Source organism: Tinamus guttatus, unplaced genomic scaffold (genome assembly GCF_059628265.1).
Source record: "Tinamus guttatus ecotype Peru unplaced genomic scaffold, ASM5962826v1 Tinamus_guttatus_pri_ptg000497l, whole genome shotgun sequence".
Lineage (NCBI taxonomy): Eukaryota > Metazoa > Chordata > Aves > Tinamiformes > Tinamidae > Tinamus > Tinamus guttatus.
Genome location: NW_028289031.1, coordinates 1,068,205 through 1,086,211, shown reverse-complemented (window position 1 = coordinate 1,086,211; position 18,007 = coordinate 1,068,205). Strand labels below are relative to the sequence as shown.

Here is an 18,007-nt window from a genome sequence, read left to right as displayed (position 1 = left end):
TCTGAACATGGTACCATTCTGCCTAGTTTAAAAACAGTGTGCTAACCCATATTCCACTTGTTTAACTGAATGCCTGAATGCAGAGTAATTATTAACATACCCTGAAAAACCTCTGTGAACTGGAACAGTAAGTTGTAGATAAATGCCTCTTCCGAACCTCAGTCTTCTTACAGGCATAGAAAAGAAACTGGAGTTTTTGGTTGTGTGCATATGTGGCTATGTGTGTGAGGTGGGGGTGGAGGGGGGCGGCTAAGCATTTAAATGCATTTCTGCAAAAAGTGATATCTGGTCTTCTGTGTCTTTTTTTTTTTTGTCTCTTTTTTTTTTCATAGGGGAGGGGCAGGAATGGGGAATTTTTGTGCTTAGAGAAAATTTAGTGCTGTATTTTTTCCTGCTATTCTATTAGTACACAAAAGCGTGTCCTGAATGAGCGTGACATACCAAGCAGCCTATAAATGGGGTTGGAATGCTATAGCTATGTGTGCTGTGAGGCAGCAATGGGTGAGAACACGCTTTTCTGAATAGCCTGTTCAGAAAGGCACTGGGAGGCATACTAGCTGTCTCACTCCCAAGACATTTAATAAGGATGCAGTTGAGACTGGGGGTGGAAGAGGAGGAATGGTGACCCCTTTGTAGACTAGAAAGCATTTTCTGCTCTCTTGATGAAAAGGGAGCTACTTTTTTTCTAATCGTGAGCTTTAGGATATTGCTGGAGGAAAATAATAATGCTTAAACTTACTCTTACATAGTTATGTCCTGTTACTTCAAAATAAAAAACAATTCCTAAACTTAAGTCAAACAGAAAACCGTAAAATAGTTAACGGGCAGAAAATGTAGAACAGATGTGTGAACCGCATCTTCCTGGTTTATTCTAAAAACTAAGAATAAGAAAATGCTGTGTTAATAAAAACTTGAAATCCAAGTGCTCAAACTCAGGTCAGCTTCTTAAATCTGTTTTACAAACTGGTTTTCTCAGCTGCAAACAATATATTCCCACTGAGGCCGATGCACAGCTGATCGTCTCCCTGTATTAGCAGAAACTTCACGGCCTCCTCTTCATTGCCCGTGCCTGGTGGCTCCACAGACACTGTTGTGTCAGTCTGGTAAAATTCAGACAGGCTCCTGGCTAGAAGCATGTCCTAAAAAATCCCGAAACTTCAGAAACAACCAAACTGGGATCCACAGAGCGATGCCCAGCTCCCTCCAGCATGCTGGGTGAATGCTGCTGATGGCACTCTGATAGTGCCAACTGCTGAATTTACAGGAATCCTGAAAAGTGAGCAAAAAGCCTGCGATCATCTGATTCATGTCTGAGGTCTCAGTTATCCTCTGTGTTTCTGGCAATACTTGATTGCAAGGAGGAAGTGTTAATCCACATCAGGTAGGCGGGTGAGCAGTTCTCGTGTCATCAGCTTGCCAGTGGCAATTCCCTAAAGTGACAAGCCAGATGTTCAATGAATGTTTCTCAATTTCAATACTGACAGCTGGGATAACTCGTTTGCTCTCATGACCTGCTCTGTGCGCTTAGCAGTTTGCATGCATAATCCTTTTAGCTTGTGTTGCAACTGTATTTTTTTTTTTTTGGTTCCATAATAACACTGAGTGGTGCTATTTGTTTTTTGAGTGCTTCTCCCCACCTCTTTGAGAACACAGCTCATAAAAATGCGTGTAGATATGAAGGAGATATTGAAGAACAGGTAATACTGAACATATTTCTGAGTCATATGTTCAGTAAACTGGGAAACGGAAGATTAAACTGTGACTCATCACTTCAAGGTTAGGGAGTAGGGAAACTTGTACTGTAATGGTGACTAGTTAATTCTTCCAGGTTATACAAAGGATAGTTTCGTTCACTGACCCACACAAACAGGACTATACTAACACATGTAACACTCACATGGAACACTGGAGCTACGTGAAATGTCGACTTTTTTAGACTATAAGATGGATTTGTGATGTAACTCATTTGCAGTTTGTTGCACTTGATTTTTTAAAAATATATTTAAAGTACTTTTATTTATATTCTATCACAAGGATATGGTGAAATACTTTGGGAATTTTCTTTGACAGATTTCCCATAGAAAACTCAGTTCATTTGTGACCGCTAATTGTAAAGCAACCTAATGTTATGCTTCTCCTTTAATTCAAATCAGTCTTTGGAAGGAATGTGCGTATTTTATTTTGCTTGTTTTGCCGTGGCATTTATATATTGTACCTAGGAAAACTAAACCCTAACTCTTTCTCTCTCTCTTTTTTTCTCTCTCTCTCTCATTTCTTCTTCTTTATGCTAAGAGGATTATGCTGGTAAGTTGCCTGGTTTCTTCATGACTTTATAAAAATGGTAACACTAACATCCTTTTTATTTTTTTTCCCTTTGAAACACAGACACATACTGAGTATAGTGATATTTAGGCAGAGATTAGTTTAAAACAAAATCAATTGATCTTGATTTGGATTTTTGGAAATTGGTAAGAGGTATGTTTTCAATCTAGGAAACTGCATGAGCAAATGCCTTGTGCATATCATCATCTGGGCATAATTCAGGGGAAGTCCTCATCCATATGAAGTTAACTGTGTCTACGTTAATCTTTTGCTTGATTGAGACCATAGAGCTTTTTGGTTTCTTCTTTTGATGCCAGACAGCATCTGAGCAAAGTTTCATAGTATTTGCAGTCCATTCAGGGAGGCCCAGGGAGTGATAACCATGTATATACAGTACATTTCTTGGTGCCATTCCTTACAGAAAGAAATTCAGTGGGTGAAAATCTCCATACACACTGGCACTGCTTGCTATCTTGTGTTAATCTTGGAAGAGAGACTGGAGTTGAAATTATCAGACATTTTTTTTCTCCCTGAGACTGTCAAACCTGCATTAGCGTTTTGTCGTTTTGTTGGTTTTGTTTTGTTTTGTTCGAGGAAATTGATCCCCAGAACTATTGGGCATCTTCTCCCACCAGCTATACACCCAGTGCAAAAGAGCAGCAGCATTTCTAGCAAAGCACTTTAAAAATATTGGCCACTGAAAGAGCTCACCAGAAAAGCCATATAAGCAGATACTATAGTAAAAATTCTCGCTTCAGGCTTATCTGATGGTTACTGCTTTGTTACTTTTTTTTTTTCCCCCTCCCAATGGCTTTGTGTCAACCACAGAAGACAAAGGTACAGCAGCCAGTTTTTACAATGAAAATGCATTTGTGGATGGGAGCAGATACAGACGTACAATGCCCTGCTAAAGCACAACGCAGAAACACTAACTCCTCCTGTGAGGTTGGCAGGTTGTTTTTACTCCGTCATCTTTTAGATGGACCGTATCTTTCAAACTCGTCAAGTGCCACGCGCTGTTCCCAGCGCTTGTTCCATGAGCTCTGGGTGACGCTGGTCCGCATGCGGGGACAGGATGACAGAGCAGGTGGGAGCAGGAGCGGGGCAGGATGCTCCGCATCAACATCTGCTCTGAAAGGGCAAAACAGGCTTTTCTCCATGCCCGCCACTGAGCATTTATCCACTCGAAACTGTGCTGAGATCCCCCAGCATCATACAGAAGTCCTGGAGGTGAGACCTGCCAATTAGCCACATTTCAGCCCGTGAGTCAGTCTCAGAAAGCTCTGTATCTCCTGTGTCCCGGGTCACTTCTCCAGAAATCAGTTTTCTTTGAAGCAAAATATTTATTTCCTGAAGATCTAAGAAGCATGCACTGTTCGGCAGCTTTCACAAATGAATTAAAGGCAAATTAGAAATCTCTTGGGAGGCATGAGAGTGTTTAATAAAAATACTTTCCTCTGCGTGCTCCAGCACGTGTGCATTTTTTTTCTGTTGAAATGGGAAGTAAAAACCTGTTTGCAGTGAAGCATCGTGGTGTTCTGGCCCAGTGCTCCCTGGCTGGGATTTGCACGGGGACTTCAAGGCTATAGAGACAAACCTGAAATAAATGTTTGCTGCTTGGGGCTCTTGTCTGCAGTGAGCCTTTTGACTCCACCTACTCTCCTAGGGAAATCAGGTCAGTGGAAACTATTTCTGGCCTGCATGTGCCAGACTCCTCCACAGGATTACCTAAGGTCAGAGGGAGTCTGCTGGGGAAATGGCTTTTCTCTTGTAAGTTTTGAAGTGGGGGATTAGCACGATATCCCGCCCGAGATACAGGGAGGGTTCCCATGGTAGGGTATGAACTGATGCTGGCATGCTTAATTCCCCACGCCCGTGTTTCTGGACAAACACAGTTTCATGGGACAAGCCATGTTTAAAACTGTTTTAACTGATTTATTCCCATTGGAAGATTAAACTAGGAGGGCAAAGAAATATTTACTCATATTCAGCATCCTCTATAAACTGTCCCATCTTTTTCTTGCCACCATCTTGTCTTCCAAGGCATCAAAATTTAGGTAAAGTTTTTTTATAAAAATTTATTACTTTGTTTTGGACAGGACAATTTCTTGATTCCTAGTTAAAACCTGACTCCTGTGTGTAGGGGGTGCAGTGCAGCAACAACCTGAGACTAAACACTGAGCCAATATAATGCCAAACACAGAAAGAGGAAAAGTCAAGAGGCAGGTTAATGTTACTCCACGTTTCTGTCCCAGTTCGTAGCTGTGGTGGTTAATACGATGGGCAGAGAGTACAACCCATGGAAGCAGACATCTTAGTATGTGGCTGCAAAGCATTTGCAAGGTGTTTGCGTGTGACTGGAGTTCACCCGGTCTGGGCTTCTGAAAATAGATGTAATATTCCCAATGCCATGGTCTTAGGGGTAGTTCCTTGTGATTCATTCCTAAATGCAATATTAGTAGCTGGAATGTTCTCCCTCTTTTTCTTTTTTCTTAATTTTAACTGAATACTTCATGCCACTGCAGGAATCTGTTTTTTTCTCTTAAAATGTTTTGGAGGGTAAGAAGATTTGGAGGAGACATATGGAATTTTAATTCCCCTTCTTGTTTGTATCTCTTAAGACTTTTCCAGTAGAGTCAGAGATATAAAATATTGGTATATGTCAGAAAGAAACACTTGACCATATGTGATAAGATGCTTCATTTTATGCATTAACATAGTCAATGTTTAATTGATATTTAAAATCAAAACTTACTGAAAGGCTGAGCATAAATGGCAATTTAGTATCACCAAGGTTTAATTGCAATTTATGTACTTAACTAGGAAACGATGACGTTTCTTTTACCACCCCCAAATTAAACTGTTTTTTGTTTATCTATTTTTTTAATATTGATTGTAGTTTGGGGTTCTCATGCATTGCTCTGCAAGTATGGGGAAGGGCAGGCGGGCAAGGTGCACCTGAAACCTTGCTTACCCTTTCCCAAAAGGTTTAATGATACCTGATCTCAATCATGCGAAAGGTTTGGGTCGTGCCATGGGTTGCTCACATGCAGCGAGTTTCCACCTTCCTAAATAGTTTATGTGCCGGGACTGAGTCTTGAAGATTTGTCGTGTTTGTGTTTTTCTCTCTTCTGCTGGCACCGGAGAGAAACCTGGAGCGATTTCAGATTGAAGGTGGGGTTGTGTCCTACCCTTAGCGTCACCATCTACTTTGGTGTTCGGGTTTGAGGGAGGGACTGTTCCTCTTGTCTGATTACACTGCAGGGTTACTTCGTAGCACAAATGACTATGAATTCCTAATATAGCTAAGAAGAACGTCTCTATGCTCCGTGTTTATAAGTTGTACAGCTTTAATGCGGGCTGTACTTGTGCTTCCCTTGATTAATCAGCACATCAAAATTGTTTGCATTTTGGTTCCCCCTGGCTTACAGTGGGGGGCCCAATTTTTCTAAGACAAGTGTCTAAATTTAGGCACTTAAAGGCGTACAGTTCTGGCTCCAAGCCTGAGGTTTAAAGTTACCCATTGCAGTATTAACATGAAGTGCTTGCCCTTAGAAAGAAACATATGTGACAAATTGAACCAGTTTTAAATACGTGTTAGCATTCACCCAAAAAGCTAAAGGTCAAACACTGACAAAAAAATCTGTGTTTGTTGCAGTAGGAATGCTCTTTCATTGAAAGCCTCTGTCTCTCTTAAGGATTAAAAAAATGATTTTTTACATGCTTAAAGCTTTGGGTTTTAGTCATTTTCGAAACGAAAGCTGAATTTTATCTGAATGGGAAAACCCACTTGGAGAAATAGGCTGTTGGAAATAACGGGGAAAGTAGCATAGAAGGAACTTCTCAGTGGAAAAAAAAATGCAAGCCGAGTTGGGAAAAATATAGTATGATTGTTTCATCATCCTCAAGCTTCCTGGACAGTGGAAAATCGTTACTGGATTTGCCCATTTTTATCTAGCATCAGAGTTCTAGATGCCCTGCTGAGCTGCTATGCCAAGTTTTGGTGGCACAGCTGTGTTTCAGATCTGTGGATATCTAAGCCTGTTCTGGCTTTTAGGTGCAATGCTAACTTTATGTTAGCATTGTGCTTTTACTGACATTTTAAGAGAAATTTGCTAAAAGTGTGCAATTAGTTTCCTCTTAAGAAAGCAGTTACTGTTGCATATTCTCTGCTTTGGGGTGGAAAACACAAATCTATCCACACGGAGTTACATACAGATTCTTGAAGTACATCAGCCAATTTAATACAAAAAGTAGAGATTGCTTTTGATGAGAGAACACTTTTATCCAGTACCATTGTGCTTACCATAGTCAGTATATTAATTATCTTTAAAATGAGTTTGTTTTTTTTTCATGGTAGGATAGTTGGAATGCAGACAGTTAATATTAACCATTTGGGTTTACACTTGATTGCAGCTGGTAGATCACTTTGAGGAATGATCATTCAGAATCTCTTGAGAATCCTCGCTGAACAGTATTATTAAACTGTTATTTTAAACAGTTATCATTGAATATACATATTTTTCTTATCTTCTCAGTGAAACTTATTTCTATATATAGTCACCATAAATAATGTTGTTTGAATAATCAATTTATAACCTCCCAACTATTACAGTTATGAAGGTCTTGGTCACTAGATGGTGATTTGGACATTGCATGTTGGGGACACACAGATGGGGAGAGGAGCTTTACTGGGCACTCTTTTTTTGAGTTTCCTGGCATGGATCCTTCCAGGAGACAGGTGTCCACTGCTGAGATTTGTGTTTAGGGCTCCACAGCCCTTAAAAGTTGTATATGAACAGCAACTAGTGCACTGAGCCCCTGCCTGAGAGGGAATGACCGGTTTCACTACTGTTTCTCTCTTTGAATTCTACTTTTACATCTCTTGACTGCTTCCAGCTGCCTCTTGCAGCAGCCACTGTTGCCACAAAGCTGTGTTTTGCCTCAAAGTTGCATTTTGCCTCTTTTTCTACTCTTTCTCTGACGTGGCTGCTCAGATTTGCCATTAGTGCTAAGAAGTGCTGAAAAGCCAGATACTGCAAATCCAATAGTGCTATTGCGTGTAAAGGCTCTTCCTGCACTGCTTGCTCTGTTGGCCCCAACACTGGTGCCATGGGAAGCCAGCTCGTGTTTTGGGGAGCCTGCAGATCTCAGGGGGTCGTATGACCAGGAAGCAGATGAGAGAGCATGTGCTGTGCTGGCAGCTATCCTGATCCTTGTGCTTTATCAATAGCACTAGTCTTGTGTGGAAATAGGGTATTCTGTATATGGGCAAAGCTGACACTGGTTTAGGACAGTGAGGAGATGAACGATAGGAGAGTAGCCATAAGGGATGCCAGATTCAGCAGTGTCACCATGCAGCTTTGCATCATGCAAGGCTTGAGTTTGGTCTTTGCATAAGGAAAAGAGAACCCAATGGATTGCGGTAGCTGGGATTTTGAAAGTGGTGTCATTTCTTCTGGACTCTAATTTGTACTGCTGTTGGATGGGGAGATCTAAACAAAAAAAGACATTGTTTGCAATTCAAAGCTGCAATGTAAGTTACTGTGTTCTGCCCACGTTCCTCCATCAGCTTGAACTGAAGGTGTTCTACTGGTTGCTAATACTCTTACGCTTTTAAAGACATTCAGTAAGAAAACAGGTTATAATTTGTATTAAAAGGCATATAATTGTTGTCTCTGTCTTTATTGTAGTCCACTGATGATAATTACACAGAAGATCACAACACTTGCATGCCAACTCCATGATGGTAAGAAAAGAAATCTCTTTCCCTGTCCTGAAGATCGCATTTTTATTCCAGTGCAGTCTTCGAATTATGGAATGGATGAATGTAGTTCAGTGAGTTATTCTATGTGAAGAAGAAAAACGCTTTGTGGAGGAAAACAAGTAATTAAAGGTTTCGATCAGTTCTCTAGAATCATCTGTCCCCGCAATAACGGAGACAACTATTTCCTTACTGGGAACTCTGTCTCCTTTCCTTCTCTTTCCTAATTCTGATTTTAGCTGGTATCTGTGTTAGCTAATTAGACATTACTGTGCATCTCCATCGAGCTCTTTGAAGCTGTTCTGCATTCTGAGATTAAAATAAGTCTCTTATTTGATACATAGGTCTAGGAATTAATTAGCGTAGCCAGACTATACTATCACTGGACTATTCAATGACACAACCCTTTGTGAACTGCGAGAGATGGAATTCAATAGCTTTCTCCCCATGCGGAGAGAGGCTCCGTTACCGATGGCCACACTGCAGATTGCTGGGACTGGGCTTTCTCCCAGGCCAGGTCTGCATGAGTCTCTCGGATACTTTGAGCTGGTGAGAGCAGGTGCAACTTGAAGCTCTGCAGGGCCTGACTAACCTTGTCCCTGTCCCACGTGTTGCTGGGGCTTCTCTGCCTCTGTTACTTAAACTAGCCAGCTCAGGTGTCACTGCGTGCCATCGTGGTGTGCGGCCTCGATGCACACTTGGGATACTGGCAGTATACCAACAGGCAGAGGAGAAGAGGTAAGAGCAGAAAAAAGAAGCATTTCAAACAAAGAAATCTTACAGATTAATGATGGTGGAAAAGGCTCATTATGTTGTGAGCATCTACATATGGAGCTGTTGATCAAATGACAGCTGTTTTGTACATTCTCGCTAGCAAGCATTAGTAAGAAATTGCCATTTGTAAAAATTTAATGCAGCCACCCATAAATGGAAACAGGCAAAAAATGTCCAGCCCTTGAAGTAACTAAACACCCAATTGCTTCCCTGGAAGTTGCAGTTTTCCAGTATTTACATACAGAAATAGAGGAGAGATGGTGGAAATGAGCAGTCTTTTAGGAAACGGGACTTACATGTGGGTGCGTACACGAGTATTGGTGCTTATGACCAATCCACTGAGAGCAGCAGTGTTTTTGGTGCCCAGGCCCTGTTCTTGTGAAGATGTGTGCATGCGGTTTCAGCATCACGTTGTGACTCATCCGGCAGTGAGCTGGTAGGAAGCCAGTGGGATTCCTCATGCTGCAAGCAGCTAACGCTTTACAGCAAAGGCCTCAAGTTATTTGGTGTTCATACCCTTGCCTTCCTATGAGAGTTTTCCAGTTTTCCAGAGATTTCTTGATGCAGTGAGTTTGTGCCCTACCTCTGGCCCCAAAGGTCTCACGAGCTCAACAGGAGGTTGCCCTTCTAGCCTGGACCTTGTCCAACTCCCAATTATTGCTGCTGTGTGTGTTTAGGCTTGTCAGCTCCGGGGGCCCGCAGTGAGGCTGCTAGCTCACGCTACTGGAGCTTCTGCTTCTTGAGAGCCCGTTTCTCTCCCCCTGCCCGCTCGTCCTGCTGTGAAATGCTCCATTTCTCAGCAAGGAGTCAGCGGGAGGCTTCTGCTTAAATGAGCCAGCAGCTTCTGGGAACGGAGGTTTTTCCAGCCCGGGGTTGTTAGTAGAGGCTGCTGGGGGGTGGCTTCCAGTCGGTGGCATTGCGAGAAGCACTTTGTGTGTGCGGGGAGGCTGCGACTACTCCTGAAAGCACCGCAGGGTGAGAAGGGGGCAGCGAGATAGGCAGCGGGGCAAAGAAGGAGGGGAGCATGTGAATAGACTTGACCTGAAAGTTGGAGCTGTGCTATTACTGCCTTGCACAAAGAAGCCCTGAAGTCTGTGGTTTAAATAACTTTACTTTTTATGGTGGGATAGAAACATAAGGCTTGGCAAAGGCTTTCTGTGTCTGGCTGTCCGAAAGGTCTAAAGTGACTTTTTTTTCTTTCTAGGAATAGGGCGACAAGCTGAGGAACTCACTGCTGAACAAAATCGGCTTGCTGTAAAGTAAGAATTTAATTCCCCACTTGGTTTGTGTTAAGCCTCATCTAAAAAAGTTTGGTTTTATTTTCTGGGGTTTTTTTTTTGCCTTTTTCCCTCTTGTGATGTCAATACTAACAGCCATGAAAATGTTCCCTAGTTCTTTCCAGTCCAAAATGGGAAAAAGAGAGTAACTTGCTTTTTCTATTTCCTTGAAGAATTAAAACAAAACAAAACAACAACAAACAAACAGGTCTTGTGCTTTTATCACTCTGCACTAGTTAATAAAGCATGGTAACACTTGGCCCTACATTTCACTGAGTCAAATGTGTCCATCCACTCCACCTGTAACAAAGGTGGTCAACTCCTTATTACTCAGACTAGGGCTGTACTATATGGACTTTCAGCCGTCGTCTTCATTCTATCCACAATTATCCTATTTTTGCACAGTAGAACATTCCTCTTCTGTCACCATGCTGCTGCATAGTACAAACCCATTTCGGCTGGACTCTGATGCTCCAAAAGCTGTTTTTCTCTGCCACAAATTTTGGACCCTGAAATTATATTTTTTTCTGTCTCCCTCCAAAAGGTTGATACTTCTAGGCTTGCAGGTTATGTGGCTAGTATATGACTCCCGTTTTTCAGAAGAATTCATAAGCAACATGCTATCTCCAAGGTTGTTGTTTTTTTTCCCTCCTCCTCTGCTGTTTTAGTGGAAGTGCAAGATGTAGGTGAATTCTTTCTCTGGCAAGAATCAGTGTTACACCCATAACTACTTTTCACCAGTATGTTTGGTTAGAAAATTGTTTCCTTAGTTTACAGGGCAGGAGATTGAACTGTCAGAAATCTGCCTATGAGACTATATTAAAAAAAAAAAAAGAGGAGTTGTTTCTTGAAAAGCAAAAATCCTGTTGGAAAACTTATATAACTTTTGCTGTGACCCTTAGCTGTGTGTCTATTTTTAAGGCTCATAGCAAAATGTTGAACTGCACTGGGTCCATGTGACCACACCATTAGTTCTGGTCAAATTCTCACTAAACAGACTTTTTTCCCTGTGCAGGAGATGAGCTCATAATATAAAAGTACATGCCAATAGCTCAAGTGTCAGTGGCAGACAAATCATAACTTAGGAGTTGTAAATCCCCTTTGGCAATACAAGCTTTTGTCTTCCCTCCTGTTCTTGATCTGTTTTTGTTTCTCACTCATCCTCTGTGCATTCCTTCATGCTTTGCTCATGTCTCCCCACCCACCCATGTGCAGAATCTGAGTTGAAACTAATGACTTTATTTTTTTAATCATACTGTAGAGCTCAGAAGTGCAAATCATGGACCTGACTTTGAAGAACAAAAAGATGATCCTTCCCCCAAATTGTTTGCCACCTACCACGTCTTTCTATCCAATGGTTTCACCAGAGAACGTGCCATTCAGAAACTAACATCTACAATAACCAGCAGAGTGAATGCACAAAATCCCTGGCTAAGCCAACTGTTTATTCAAACTAATTCTGCTTCAGAATAAAAATAGGCAACAGCAAGTGTTTAACTGTTGCTTAGATTTTCTTCTAAAAATCTGTTGTTTAGTGTGATTTGATTTTAAGTGGGTTTTAGTTTATGCATATCCATCTGGAGAATCTTTAAACACAGTATCCTACTTTTTCTTACCAAATGGGAAGTGCTCATTGACTTTGGCTTGTGACTACCAGCAAGGAAAGGATTGTGCATCCAAATGCAGAATTCAAATAGTGCATCTTCTGTCACATAAAAAAAAAAAGCCAGTCCAGCATTTTAGAAACCATACGAGCAGTGAGAAGCCTCTGCATCTTTCTCTTTAGTCCTGCTGATCTGTAGTACTGACAGTGAATCATCTTCATTTAACATCTGACAGTGAAAGCCCCAAAGGAGCCTGCGGGATATGCACTAGCAAAATGGAAATAATGAACAAGATTGCTTTCTCTGACTTTCATCTTCAACTGTCTTTTGATTTACGTATTTCTTTTCCTCTTGCTTCCTTTTCCTGTTCATGTTGCAACACAGGCAATTACTTCCTTTATTTGCACAGTAGGACAGAATGGCAGTTCACATACTTCTAATGTCACGCTTCCCATTTTTAAAAAGGTTGACCTGTACAGGCAGCTGCTTTGAGAAGGGGTGGGTGAGAGTTTCTCCCAGGCCTGACAGTCATTGTCTTAAACACTTCCTGTCCTGTAGTTTGCATAAAACTCCAAAACGTTGCGTTGTGCAGCTTGGGCAGGTCGGCATTACTGAACTTGTGGTCTTCCAGCCATTACTGGTCCGGGCCATACTGGACTAATGTCCAAAACCAGTTACCAGCTGCTGACCATTGGCCTGTTCCAATGTTACTAATCAGTTTATTTAAGAGAAGGTACCCTAATTTATGAGTATTTTAAACTAAAAACCTTTCTAATAATAAGACTGCAACTTTTTGAATCAGTAGCATTTTGTTTACCTGTCATTTAAATGCTTCTGCTTTACCCTTGTCTGGACTGTCACTAAGATGAATTGAGCTTTCAGCTGGGAGGGAGGATAGAGGTGAGGACTGAAACACAGTAAAACCAAAAGCACTCATGAAGGCCTTTGCTGTGTTTGCCCTGGCTTTTTAATTCTATTCTATATGGATTTTTTTCACAGGACCAAACCTTCTTTACTGGAGTACTTAAGCTATCTCCTCAATTTCATGAGCATTATAGCTGGGCCTTGCAGCAATTACAAGGATTATATAGCCTTCATTGAAGGGAGACATGTACACATGAAACTCTTAGAAGTGAACTGGAAGCAGAAAGGTTATGACAGACTTCCTGATCCTTCTCCAACTGTAAGTTTTAAATTGACAAAGATTTATTCCAAAGGGCAGGGCAGTACAGCTCTGTACATGATTCTCATAGTTATAAGAAGAAAAGCCATTTTTGGATAATCTTCTCAGTAAATGTTACTGTATTTTTTTTTTCTGTGAAATGGCTGCTGTATTTATCACAGAGCCAAGGGTGAAGGGACAAGCGTCTTCTTCTTGAATTCCCAGAATGCGTTTGGCTTGCAAAACAGGTCATTTGTTAACGGGTGTCTTCTGTTGAGGAATGGGGAGGGAGCAATAGCAGCAAGTTTTATGGCCTAGCAGATACCTATATCATTGGAAGGAATGCATACAAAGATGCATGTATGAGATGTATACTTTTCTAAAAAAAAAAATTTAGCAAGACATTTGGATGATAGCTGGATGGAAGACCTATTCTTGTCCTTAACATCAGTGCTCTTGGCTTCCAGGAAAAATCCAATCTTTTGTTCCAGGAGAACGACAATGCACATGGGAAAGCTTTCTCCTTTCTGTTGAGGGGTGTTTCCTCTCCTGCCCCCAATTTAAGAACTTCCACCAATGGCTGTAGGAGTATGGTGAAGTTCATGGCCAACTTTGACTTCTAATTCCCAGTTACACACATGGACCGGTAGTTCAGTAAGCCACATCACTCAACCTTGGTCTTTGGCCATCTTCTTGTCACTTCTTAATTAATTATCATGTCACTTCTTAATTAATTATCATGCCCCTTGTTGTTGCTAACTGCATTGGCTCTTGAATCACATTCTTTTCATACGTGGTGAGCACTGCTCTTTTCTTTTTTTTTTTTTTCCCCCTCTCCTTGAGCAAATACTTGTAATGAATGTTTCGTTGTCCTTTGTGCCTTTTAGGGAGCAGTGATGTACAAGCTGTGTATCACACTGTTATCTCTTGTTTTGTTCTTGACACTTACCAAGAATTTCCCTATGGCATATATTGTTGATAATGAATTTCTTGAGAAAACATCCTTCTTGTCAAGACTTGGTTACCTGTATGTTGTCACACAGGCAGCAAAGCCCAAGTATTACTTTGCATGGACTTTAGGTAAGTCTGATTGGTTCGATTATTTTTGTCAGTAATAAAAAAGCTCATAAATGTGGGGATAGGGGTCTGAAAGAGTAATAAAGAGTAATAAATAGGCCCTAGACCTATAATTCTTATGAGAAACACATGCATGTTCCTATTGGCAGTGAAGCCTACTGAACTGGGGAGTCTTCAAAGGTTTTAAACACACACAGTTTTATCTCCTAGTTTGGGATTGCTGTTCTCTGGAACTTAATCTGTTTTTCAGAATATCAGTCAATATACTCAATATGCCAACTTCCTCTTACTTAAGAGGAAATTATTTTTGCAGGTATTTTTAGGAAATAAAGTGAAAAGTTTGTTTCCTCTAAGCCTTAATTTCTATACTTTTTCGATAATATGCCACTTTGGTTGATGGGATTGAGAGGTAGTCCTGGCTCAGGATTACACATATGTAACACTACTATGTAACATATGTACTACACATACGTTCCCCCTACTGTGGGAAGACTGTGGCCCATACATATACACTAAAAAGCTGTACAGTTGGTCAGAGATGAAGATAGGTTTTGTCTTGGTGCCGTGTGGTCCTGTACACAAACAAGCTTTAAGCAATCAAAAGACAGGACTGGAGATCAAGAGGGAAGGTGGGGAATAACTGAAATAGTGGGAGGACCAAGAGCTCTTCCTCCAGGAAAAGGAAGAGAGAAAGAAGCTCATAATAAAGAGCAGTGAATTTCTTTGGCTTTAGTATTGGAAGCCCAACTACACTCTTGGCCACAGTAAACATTTTGTTTGCCTTCTTTCTTTCAAAAGTCACCTTTCCATCAAGCTACGGGGAATCAAATCCTTCTAGGTTAGGCTGAAAATTGAGAGGGTATTTTTCTGGTATTGCAAGATTTTGTGTGTAGAAGAGATCCTGAAAGCCTCTTGGACAGAGATACGTATGCTTGAAAGTGAAAAGAGTGTCACTGAGATGGAGTGGGAAGATGCAGGGAAATTCATTGTGAGGCTGTGATTGAATTACTGGGAATAAAAATGAGAGATTGAGGAAGAAAGACAGGACTGGCATGTGCGGGCTAGGAACAGCACTGGGATAAAGAATTGTTTGCTCAGAAACTTATTTTTGTGGGAACCAATACTGAGTTGTTGCTTGCAATTTTTCTGACTTTCTAGTTAAATAAAATCACATTATTAAAGAGGGAAACTGCATTTGGATTTGTGGTATGACAAAGCCTTGGAGACTGTAGAAATATCGTATAAACGAAGGGGCTTGGGGAAAAGCAAGCCTTGCTTTCTGAGGGTGGGTGAGGCCTCTGTTATTCCCGTTACAGACATGGGCAGCAACACAGCAGGCGTTTTCTGCCTTTGCAGCCTGGCTCCCTGCTGCATGGCACAGGGCGCTATGCAAGTGCCCGCTGAACCCGCTGATAAGCACTTTGTGTTCTCAGGAAGGGACACACAGACACGCTATTGTGCGCCAGCCACGCTGCCCGACGCCTCCACATCCAGAGAAAGGCTGAAAATCCCTCTTCCGCCTGCATTCGCAGCAATCAGGGGCTTAGCCACCAACTTAGCTCACTGTTGCTGATGAAAATGATTTGAAAGGGCTGCCCGCGTCCAGGGACCCGTGCGGAGGGCAAGCGATGGGCCAGGCCTGCGAAAGTCAGCAGGGGAAGCCCGCCGGGCTTGGGGGAGGTTGGGCTTGCACCAGCCAGTCGGAGGCCGAACGATCGCGCTTCTTCCGTGCTCCAAAACATGTTCTGCAGGCAGCAGCTTGCGGGCTGCAGCTTGCAGATCTGCTGTAACCTTATGCCACTGGAATTCCGAGTTCTTGCTTTTGGCAGCGAGGCACCAGGCAGTCCCGTGTTACCCTTGGAGCAAGACGGAGCAAACACAGGAGACCCTCTGCTCTGCCACGGTAGCTGTCAGCAGCTCTGTTCTCCATAGAGGGGCAGGGCTGCATGGACGGAGCAGCTTGTTACAGATCCCCCAGGGAGACACTAGGAGGCTCTAAGATAAATACAGTGTCAGACAGGGTTGTTTTGAAATAGGGAGAGAATCAGGACTCGGAGACCTTTATTCTCCCTCAATACAATCTAGAAATCTAGCTTTTTAGTAAAGTGGAAAATAAAGGGAAAGTTTCAGGTTAGAGAAGGCTTTTTTTTTTTTTTTTTTTTAATGGTACTACCATTACTTTTAAGTTAGGCTCTTTTCCTAGTGCCCATATTGATAGGAGTAAAGCAAAGTCACTTTTCTTTCTCCTTAAAGAAATACTGACTTTTTTTAAAGCTTAGCTTGATCAGGCTTTTATTTTGTAAATGATCTAGATGGAAAAACCTGACATGTATTCTTGTTTCATTTATTTTTTTTCTCCAGTATCTTTAGTTTTTGTGGCATTTAGTGACCCAGAGATAATGAATCCCTACTATTTTCTCAGTATGTAGACATCCTACATACAGGATATCTGGCGGGGGCACACTGAAAGCAGGATCTTTTTTAGACCAGACCCAGGGATCAGATGGCTCCCAGGCAAGACTGAGAAGGGAAGTAGCCAACTTGCACCCTGGGAAAGAGCAAGAACTTTAACCAGTGGTGTCCCGTGCTTCGCTGCAGCAGAACAAGGCAGGGACATCAGCATGCCAAAATGCCTCCCCTTACTCAAGCTTTTATTTGCACTTTTGGTAGTTAAGTCTGTAGTTGAGGCTACTCGGTATTTGATTTGCAGAGATGGCCAGGTACTTTAGCAAGGCACCGAACAGCAAGATTAGCAAAAGGTTCTACCCGTGAAAGCATGAATAAAAAGACATGTTGAAAGTCTTAACAGAGATGGTAAATTTGTCTTTGAGAACCCACAGTATTTCTGAGTTCTAGAAAATATTGTGACACCTCACGCATCTTTTTGAGAAAAATGGTAATTTGTGTCATGACAACTCTTATACACCTGTCTTAAATAGATAATAATGGGAAAATGATAAGAAAAAATACTTCCTTTCACTATTATTTTGTTATCTATTTCCTCTGCCCACAGAGAAGTTGTTTTGGGTGTTTTTTTTTCTTTTTACTTGGGGAAAAGGCTTTCTTATACTGCCTTAGAGCAATGCCCCTTTGCCAATACAAAACCTCTCTTTGAAAACAAAGATACTAATAACGTCCTGAAAGTCCGTATAGTGCCTACAGAGTTGCAAGAAAATATGGCTCCTCCAGCAGTTGGATTTGACCAGTTTTGCTTTGATATTGCAGCAGATGCAATCAACAATGCGGCTGGTTATGGATTCAGTGGAGTGGATGAGAAAGGCATTTTCCGTTGGGACCTGCTATCCAACTTGAATATCTGGAACATTGAGGTGAGTTAAAGGAGTGACGGTGTTGATGTAATTATAGAAAAATGGGCATGATAATGAGGAGAAGCTTTGCTGCAAGGAAAGATAAGTCCATGCCACTGAGCTGTCTCTCTCTAAATTGGAGAGGTTTTGTGTTTTATCTCCTGGGCAGATAATAGCATCTGTCACACTGCCTTGACCACACTCTATATTCAGGTTGCATTCGTGAATAGTTTATAGAAGGCTAATAAATGATTAATCAGATGTTTAATAAATGAGCAGTCAATTATCATAGGTTGTGGTTGAGTTCACTCGGTCAATAAATTGCTTGTAACTATGATTCTCCACCATCCATGTGTCTTTTTACTTGTAATAGTCTTGCATTTTTGTACCCTGATTGAGATGCAGGGGTGGGATAGAGGCCATCATGGGTAAGAATTGCATAAATACATGGAAAAGCCGAGTTTCTGAGTGCACATAACTAGAGTGCCTGCTCCAGGTCAAGCAAAGCAAGGCAAAGGAAGAAGTAACAGTACAAAATGGTAATTCACAGAGCCACATGGAGTGTAGTTGGCTGCTGATAGAGCGCACTATCCAGCAAACCACGTGGTTTCTCAAAACATCTGTCACACATGTTCCTTGGGACTGCAACATGCTTTTAACATCCATTAGTCTTCTGTAAACTATTTACGTTTGTTTCTTTAATGCAAAAGATGGACAAT

General features: G+C 41.6%; 1 protein-coding gene across 1 annotated transcript in view; it reads left to right on the top strand.

The window, feature by feature from the left end:
- The window catches only part of MBOAT1 (membrane bound glycerophospholipid O-acyltransferase 1), a 51,516-nt gene that overhangs the window by 27,006 nt on the left and 6,503 nt on the right, over positions 1-18,007 (top strand). The window contains exons 5-9 of the mRNA XM_088533390.1: positions 8,016-8,071; positions 10,065-10,119; positions 12,741-12,924; positions 13,791-13,983; positions 17,206-17,309. Of these exons, the coding sequence (XP_088389516.1) occupies positions 8,016-8,071; positions 10,065-10,119; positions 12,741-12,924; positions 13,791-13,983; positions 17,206-17,309 (592 nt within the window). The remainder of the gene's footprint in view (positions 1-8,015; positions 8,072-10,064; positions 10,120-12,740; positions 12,925-13,790; positions 13,984-17,205; positions 17,310-18,007) is intronic.